The 9,648-nt window shown below is 35.7% G+C and overlaps 1 protein-coding gene across 1 annotated transcript; it reads right to left on the bottom strand.

Moving 5' to 3' along the window:
• Positions 1 to 324: 324 nt before the first annotated feature.
• LOC124100062 (olfactory receptor 5H8-like) lies at positions 325 to 1,290 on the bottom strand. Its single transcript, XM_046455371.1, has one exon. The coding sequence runs from the start codon at positions 1,252 to 1,254 to the stop codon at positions 325 to 327; it is 930 nt and encodes a 309-aa protein (XP_046311327.1). The 5' UTR covers positions 1,255 to 1,290.
• Positions 1,291 to 9,648: the final 8,358 nt, after the last annotated feature.

The raw sequence follows: 9,648 nt of genomic DNA on the forward strand, positions 1-9,648 counted from the left end.
CAAGTTCTTTTCAGAGTATCTACATGAATGTAGCACTTAGCCTATTTATGAATCCTCATTTAAGGACATGCAAATATTAAAATATTTTTATTTGTTTTCTCTTTAAATATCATAGTATGCTTTGAACACTCATCTACATTTTATTATGATATTGAATGACATACAAGTATTTCAAAGAGTTTGCCAGATACTAATGACTAAGTTGTTAAAAAAAATCAACATGCACAAAAACAAACAAACAAACAAACAAAAAACCCCACACACTTCCAAATAGAACTTTTGTGAGTTGTTTTGGTAACAAGAAAGTGCACTCTATGATGAGAACTAAACATTTCTTTTCAACGTTTTTATCAATGAATCTATGACTTTCTTGTTTCTCAAGCTGTAAATAATGGGATTTAACACAGGAATTATAACCATGTAAAATAGAGAGAAGATCATATCTTGATCATTTGCTTGTGAAGATGCAGGATGCACATACATGAAGAGAAGGGGGCCATAGTATAAAGACACAGTAAAGAGATGAGCTCCACAGGTGGAAAATGCTTTTCTAAGGCCCTTTTCAGACTTCTTTTTAAAAATTGTATAGAGAACAAATGTATAAGAAACAAATATTGTCATAATGCTGAATATCTGAATTGAACCAGAGAAAATAAAAATTAATAGATAATTAATAGAAGGATTAGTACAGGAAATCTTTAACAATGCTACAATGTCACAGTAAAAGTGATGTATTATGTTGGATTTACAGAAGGTTAATCTGAATAGAAAGCTTTCATGAATTAAGGCATGAAGAAAGCCACCTACAAATGATAAAACTATTAGCCAGATGCATAATCTATTGGTCATAATCACTGGATAATGTAAAGGGTGGCAGATGGCTACATAGCGATCATAAGCCATTGCTGCCAAGAGAAAACATTCTGTGGTTACACTGACTCCAAAGGAAAAAAATTGTATCTTCCATTCAGTGAGAGAGATCATCTTGATCTTGATTAACAAATTGACCAGCATATTTGGGGTCACTGTTGATGTTATCCAAGCATCCAGAAAGGCTAAATTCCCAAGGAAAAAGTACATGGGTATATGAAGGTTAGGATCCCTGCAGATGAGGGCAATCAGGCCAAGGTTACCCATCATAGTGATGAGGTAGATCACCAAGAACACCAAGAAGAAGGGGAGTCTCCACTGTGGTTGGTTTGTAAGTCCTGTGAGAACAAACTCTGTCAACAAGGTTACATTTTCCTTTTCCATGTCCTCACTTGTTGTTACCTGAAATGAAATGAAATGAATGTAAAACAAACATACCTTAACTGTTGACAAAGTGAAAATATTAGATAGAGTTGAAATGAAACATACACTTGGAAGATTTCCTTTACATTTGTTTATTATGTTATGATTTTTAAAAATTGGAGATAATTGAAGAAATGGCAAAATACAATGATCTTGATTCATGGAATATTCAGAAATTAACAGGTCTAGGAAATAAGAAAGACATTCTAAGCATGTGCTGAATTTATGTGGACACTGGACTGTGCTAGAAAAATCCTGAGTCTGATATATGGTGCGAGGTCAACAGAAAAGACCTTTCCCAGTCCAGGACTATGTAATGACTTGAAGCCTGTGAAAAACCTTAAACTTAGATTATCAGGCAAAAATTATATACTGAAAACTTTTAAGACAATTAGGAGCAATATGAGTTGTCTGTAAAATAATTTTTCTGAAAGAAAAAAGGCTACAAGAAGAAATTGAAGTGGAGATCCAAGATGGTGAGCCAGAGAGAGGCAGCATTCTGTGTTGCTCCATGACCCGGGTCTCAACTAGTGGGAATACTGCTTCTCTGGGAGTGATAGAGGACCCCTCCACAGCTGCTCCCATGCAGGAATCATGGTAGCCATGCCTGCACAGCACACCAGGCCTCAGCATTAGAGCAGGACTCCAGACTCCCAACTACTTGCCCACAAAGGTCTCATGGGTACCTTAGCAGAACCACTGACATTAGCACCGAAGCAGAATTTCCAGATGCCCCTCCCATACAGAACACTCAGCCCTACACAGGTTCAGGAACTCCTGCCACCACTTCTGAGTGGACCCCCATCTACCAACATGGGGCTCCCTTGGTTGCCTTCATCTTGGGACTAAGCAGCTATGCCATAGTCCCCTATGCATACAGTAGCCTACCTGTGCCTGGGGACATTGCACACGCTCTGAAGACAGCTGACAGCTCCAACACTGCACAGCACAGAGCTAATCTCTGAATACGTTGCACAATGCCATCACCCGGCTTCCCCCACTCAACCCAACATCCTATCGCTGAAAGCAGCCATCTCCATCTTGGGTCACCTCTATCACCATCTTTAGTTGGGGCAACTACCAGTTTGGAACACTTGATATTGAGGTACCCATAGTTTCAAATTCCTCCCAATCCCCAGGAACTGCTAACCCAGCATAGTGACTGCTCAATACAAAACAGCCTTCTACAACAGATGTGCAGCCACCAGACCTCCAAAGAGAAAGGCTCCTGGTTAGGAAGTAGAAAGGGAGAGGGTGCAGGAGATACACTTTAGAGACTAATTTAGAGGGCAGGAACTATGAGGTCTACAGGCGAAATGAGGAGATAAGTCCCAGCACGCATATCACAGAAGCGGAACACAAAGGAGATCCTTGAGGTGCAGTCTTCCATCAGGACCCACAGGTGCCATACTCCACCTCCAGGTGCCCTGCTCCCAAGACCAACCCTCACAAACTGGTAACCTCCACCATTCTGAGGGTGTAGATACTAGATAAGAACAGACAACCCCACCTATTGGATGAGAAGGGAAGCAGGAAAGATACTGACACACAAAAAATAATGAAAATACAAGGGAAGAACATGCCCCAAACAAATCAAGATACTACATTATTAGAATCCATGGCCAGCACAGCAGGAGAAATTACAGAGAAGGAGTTCAGCATGTACATAATTAAAATATTCTGTGAATTAAAGGAAGATATCAGAGAGCAAATACAGGCAGCAAAAGATAATTTTGATAATAATAGTGTAGACCACACAATGAAGATAGTAAGAAACCATGAGCAGAACATTTAAGAAATATGGGATAGCATAACAAGATCAAATTTAAGAGTTATTGGGATAGATAGTCATAGATTTCCAAACCAAAGGAATGAACAATGAAATAATATTAGAAAATTTCCCAAATATAAAGAATGAATTGGAAAACCAAATACAAGAGGATTACCTCATGCCAAATGTACAAACTTACAACAGATCTACACTATGCCACGTTATAATAAAAATGCCTAGCATACAGAATAAGGAGCCACAAGAGAAAGGAATCAGATTACATATGGGGAAAGCCACTTAGGTTATGTGCAGATCTTTCAACCCAGACCCTGAAAGCAAGAAGATCCTGAAACAACATATATCAAGCTCTGAAAGAAAATGGATGTCAACTAAGAATCTTTTTTTTTAAAGAGAGAGAGAATTTTTAATATTTATTTTTCAGTTTTCGGTGGACACAACATTTTTATTTTATTTTTATGTGGTGCTGAGGATCGAACTCAGCACCCCATGCATGCCAGGTGAGCATGTTACCACTTGAGCCACATCCCCAGCCCAACCAAGAATCTTATATCTAGCAAAATTAGCTTTAGATTTGATAATAAAATAAAAAACTTTCATGATAAATAAAAGTTAAAAGAAAGCCTGCACTATAGAACATACTCAGCAAAATATTCTAAGAAGAGGAAATGAAAAACAATGATAAAAATCAGCAGAGGGAGTTATTATCCTAAAGGAAAAACTAATCAAAGGAGAAACCAAGTCAAGTTAAATACCAAAAATAAACAAAAATGGCTGGGAATACAAATCACGTCTCAATAATAACCCTAAATGTTAATGGCCTAAACTCACCAATCAAGACATAGACTAGCAGATTAGATTTTAAAAAATATACTGCTTCCAAGAGACTCATCTCATAGGAAAAGTTATACACAGACTGAAGGTGAAAGATTGGGAAAAATCATACCACTCACATGGACTTTGGAAGCAACCAAGGGTTTTCATCTTCATATCAAATAAAGTAGATTTCAAGCTAAAGTTAATCAAAAGGGATATAGAAGGTTATTTCATACTGCTCGAGGGAACCATACACCAATAAGACATAACAATTATAAATATATATGCCATGCACAATGAAGCATCTATGTTTATCAAACAAACTATTCTCAAGTTCAAAAGTCAAATAGACCACAACATAATAATTTGGGGGGACTTTAACACATCTCTTTCACCACAGGATAGATCTTTCAAACAAAAGCTGAACAAAGAAACTATAGAACTCAATAATAAAATCAATAACTTAGACTTAACTGTCATATATAGAATATTTCATCCTTTGACAATCTAATACACTTTCTTCTCAACAGCACATGGATCCTTCTCTAAAATAGACCATATATTATGCCACACAGCAACTCTTAGCAAATACCAAAATGAAGACATACTACCCTGCATTCTATCAGATCATAATGAAATAAAATTAGAAATCAATGATGAGATAAAACATTAAAAATACTCCAACACCTGGAGACTAAGTAATATGCTACTTAATAAATAAGCGGTTGCAAAAGACATCAAGGAGAAGATTTAAAAAATTCTTAGAGGTAAATGAGAACACTGATACAAAATATTAAAATCTCTGGGAAACTATGAAGGCAATACTAGGAGAAAGTTCATTGCATGGAATTCATTTCTTAAAAGAAGAAAAAGTCAATAAATAAATCACCTAACATTACATCTCAAAGCCTAGAAAAAGAAGAACAAACCAACACCAAAAGCAGTAGAAGACAGGAAATAATTAAAATCAGAGCTGAAGTCAATGAAATTGAATCAAAAGAAATAACTGAAAAAAATGACAAAACAAAAGTTGGTTCTTTAAAAAATAAATAAAATTGACAAACCCTTAGCTATGCTAACAAAGAGAAGGAGAGAGAAAACTAAAATGATTAATATATGTGATGAAAAAGGAAATATCACAATAGACACTACAGAAACACAGAAGATAATAACAAATTATTTTGAAAACTTGTACTCTGATATTATAGAAAATATTAAAGGCATCAACAAATTTCTAGAGGCATATGAGTTGCCCAAACTGAATCAGGATGATATACACAATTTAAACAGAACAATTTTAAGCAAGGAAATAGAAGATGCCATCAGAAGCCAACCAACCAAGAAAAGCCCAGGACCAGATGGATACACAGCTGAGTTCTACAAGACCTATATAAAAAACTAATACCTATATTCTACAAATTATTTTCTGAAATAGAAAAAGAGGGAACACTGCCAAACTCATTCTATGAGGCCAGTACCACCCTGATTCTAAAACCAGGCAAAGGCACATCAAAGAAAGAAAACTTTAGACCAATATCTTTGATGAACATAGATGCAAAAATTATCAATAAAATTCTGGCAAATTGAATAAAAAACATGTCAAAAATATAGTGCATCACAATCAAGTGAGGTTCATCCCAGGGATGAAAGGTTGGTTCAACATACAGAAATTTATAAACATAATTCACCACATCAATAGACTTAAAGATAAGAATCATATCATCTCAATTGATGCAAAAAAAAAATCGACAAAATACAGCACCCATACATGTTCAAAACACTAGAAAAACTAGGAATAACAGGAACATATCTCAACTTTACAAAAGCTATGTATGCTAAGCCCCAGGCCAACATCATTCCAAATGGAGAAAAATTGAAAGCATTCTCTCTAAAAATTAGAAAAAGACAGGGCTGCCCTTTTTCACCACTATTTAACATAGTTCTTGAAACACTAGCCAGAGCAATTAGACAAAAGAAGGAAATTAAAGGGATATGGATAGGAAAAGAAGAACTCAAATTAGCACTATTTGCTGAGGATATGATTCTATAACTAGAAGACCCCAAAAAAATTCCACCAGAAAACTTCTAGAACTAGTAAATCAATTCAGCAAAGTAGCCAAATATAAAATCAACACTCATAAATCAAAGTCATTTCTGTATATCAGTGACAAATCCTCTGAAAGGGAAATGAGGAAAACTGCCCCATTTATAATAGTCTCAAAAATACAAAGAAAGAAAGAAAAGACAAGACTTGAGAATCAATGCAAGAAGTGAAAGATCTCTACAGTGAGAACTACAGAATGCTAAAGAAAGAAATCAAAGAAGACCCTAGAAAATGGAAAGATCTACTCTGCTCTTATATAGGGAGAATTAATATTGTCAATATGACCATACTACCATAAGCGCTATACAGATTTAATGCAATTCTAATCAAAATCCCAATGACATTCCTTATAGAAATAGAAAAAGTAGTCATGAAATTCATCTGGAAAAATAAGAGACCCAGAATAGCTAAAGCAATACTCAGCAAGAAGAGTGAAGCAGGTGGCATCACTATAACAAACCTTAAACTATAGTTCAGAGCAATAGTAACAAAAATAGAGTTGTAGACCAATGGTTCAGAATAGAGGGCACAGAGACAAAACCACATAATTACGGTTATCATATATTAGACAATGGCACCAAAAAACATATATTGGAGAAAAGATAACCTCTTTAAAAATGGTGCTGGGAAAACTGAAGATCATATGCAACAAAATACAATTAAAACACTGTCTCTCAACATGAGTAAACTCAACTGAAAGTGGATCACAGACCTAGGAATTAAACTAGAGACACTGCTTCTAATAGAAGAAAAAGTAGGCTTAAATCTCCACTATGTCCAATTAGGCCCCAATTTTCTTAATAACATTCCTATAGTGCAAGAATTAAAATCAAGAATCTATAAATGGGATGATTCAAACTAAAATGCTCCTTCTTAGCAAAAGAATTAATCAGTGAGGTGAATAGAAAGCCTAAATTTTGGGAGCAAATTTTTTACCACATACACATCAGATAGAGCAACAATCTCTAGGATATACAAAGAACTCAAAATCTTAACACCAAAATACAAATATCCCAATCAATCAATGGGCCAAGGAACCAAACCAACACTTCTCAGAAGATGATATACAGTCTATCAACAAATTTATGAAAAAATGTTCAACCTCTCTAGCAATTAGAGAAATGCAAATCAAAACTACTCTTAAAAAGATTTCATCTCACTCCAGTTAGAATGGCAGCTATTATGAAGACAAACAGCAATAAGTGTTGGCAAGAATGTGGGTGAAAAGGCACACTCATACATTGCTGGTAGGACTGCAAATTGGAGCAGCCAATATGGAAAGGAGTAAGGAGATTCCTTGGAAAACTGGGAGTGGAACTACCATTTGACCCAGTTATCTCACTCCTTTGTCTATACCCAAAAGGCTTAAAAACAACACACTACAGTGATGCAGCCACATCAATGTTTATAGCAGCACAATTTACAATAACTAAATTATGGAATCAATCTAGATACCCTTAGTAGATTAATGGATAAAGAAAATGTGGTATATATACTCAATGGAATATTACTCAGCATTAAAAGAGAATAAAATCATGGCATTTGCAGGTAAATGGATGGAGTTGGAGAATATAATGCGAAGTGAAATAAGCCAATCCAAACAAACCAAATGCTGAATGTTTTCTCATGTAAGGATGCTGATTCATAATGGGGATGAGGGAGGAGCATGGGAGAAATAGAGAAACTTTAGATAGCACATAGGAGAGGAAGGGGAAGGGTGGGGACATGGGGATAGGAAAGGCGATGAAATGAGATGGACACCATTATCCTAAGTACATGTATGAAGACATGAATGGTGTAACTCTACTTTGTGTACAATCAGAGATGTGAAAAATTGTGCTCTATATGTGTAATCTGAATGGTAATGCATTCTGCTGTCATATATAACAAAATAGAATAAATTTTAAGACAACAAGAAGAAACTGAAGTTTCAATTGTTAATAATGTAGTTGTTTCTAACATTGAAGGATCCCAAGACAGATTACTTATCAGAATTATCTGGGCATCTTTACCTCCAAAATATGAAGAGTAAGAGGTTATTGTAGCAATAGACTTACAATTCAAGAATGAGATTTGGAATGCATATTTTTAAAGGCTTTTGAGATGTTTCACATGCATGAAAAGTGCTTCACCTTTGTGATAAGATTTTTAGAGTGACAAAGGGAAAGATACATTAATTCAAAACATTAAGAATATTCTATCAATAGGACTACATGTATATGAAATGAGAGGTAGATAGTGAAAAAGTATAGTCACACAGTAACTTAAAATGAGGTTGAGGACTGAGATTCTTTGGCAGTAAGTGCAAGGAATGTCCTCTGAAAATCCAGGTGGCATATAATCAGTACTATTACAAAACCATCTTTAAAAAATAATGATATAGAAGTCATTGGGAATAATCTAAGGTGTAACTGTGGATGTAACACACATCTAAGAGTGTCAAATGTAAAAGAGAAATAGAGAGTAAAGGAATTTTAGAAAGTTATATTACACCAGTTATGAAGTGCACATTTGTCATTCATGAGAAGGATTGCAGTTGATCCCTTTTTCTACCATATAAATTTTGGTGATGAAGAGACTATTACTCCTCTACAGCTAGAAACTCACATTTCTAACCCTACTGAACCCAGAGTTAGGGGATTTAATCGAGATTGGGACAGTTAAAGTGGCACACCAGACATTTGGAATTTGGAGAATGAGAGACAAAGGAAGAGGGATTAAAGGGAATTTTGGAAATGCAGGCAAGGCATATAAAGACTTCAGCAAATGTGTCCCACACTCAAAAATGAAATTGATAGTGTGGGATATGACATTCCAATGATAAACAGCAACATCAGCAGGCTGCATTAAGATAGTATGGGGAAATGATTTTGGCTGCACAACTTTATTCAATTCATGACCATTTTTATAGGTTATTCCTACCATCTCCCTAGCCTTTCTCTATTAGAACCAACATTCATTCAATAAAAATCCCTTTGCGTTGTACCTAAGAGTCCTGTCATACCCAAGGTCCAAATAAAGAAAAGACAAGAGAGAGATCAGAAGGAAGACACTGATCAGAGTGATGAGAGAAGCAGAAAAACTGAAAAACTGAGTGAGATGACGTGGGCATAAAGGAGGGACAATGATCAGGCAACAAAGTGAAGTACTGTGACAAATGCCAGAGCAAATATTCTACTAGGACAGTGAGTGAACAGAGATCACTGACTATGAAAATAAGATATCTGTGGTGGCTTTAATGAAAGTCCTTTCCATTAATTGTAGATTAAGGTCAGAGAATAAGAAGAGTGGGGAGCAATTGGCAGTATAGTGAGAACTTCAAGTGATGTGGAGAAGAGCTAGCATTTGTCTACTGCTGTAGGTAAATGAAAGATAAATTTCTCTTACTAATTTTAGGACAAAATATTCCAACCAGGAGAAAAGGGGGAAATGGGGAAAGGAGTAAAAGGGGCAGGAGAAGTGGAAAGAAAAAAATCGAGTTCAGAAAAGGAAAAACAATAGGAAGAAAATGAAAGGGACATATATGGGCAAGTGTAGAAAAGACAAGCCAAAGAAGACTGGGACCTTTTTTTTTAAAGACTGGAAAAGGTTGAAAAGAAAGTCTCAGAGGCTTGAAGGTAAATATAGGTCTTAACTGGGCAGTTCA

The sequence above is a fragment of the Marmota monax genome, unplaced genomic scaffold, assembly GCF_021218885.2.
Source record: "Marmota monax isolate L192 unplaced genomic scaffold, Marmota_monax_Labrador192_F-V1.1 WCK01_AAM20220418_F8-fsc00053, whole genome shotgun sequence".
Taxonomy (NCBI): Eukaryota; Metazoa; Chordata; class Mammalia; order Rodentia; family Sciuridae; genus Marmota; species Marmota monax.

Coding starts and splice junctions, on each gene's coding strand:
- LOC124100062 (XM_046455371.1), bottom strand. CDS start 1,254: ATGGAAAAGGAAAATGTAACCTTGTTGACAGAGTTTGTTCTCACAGGA.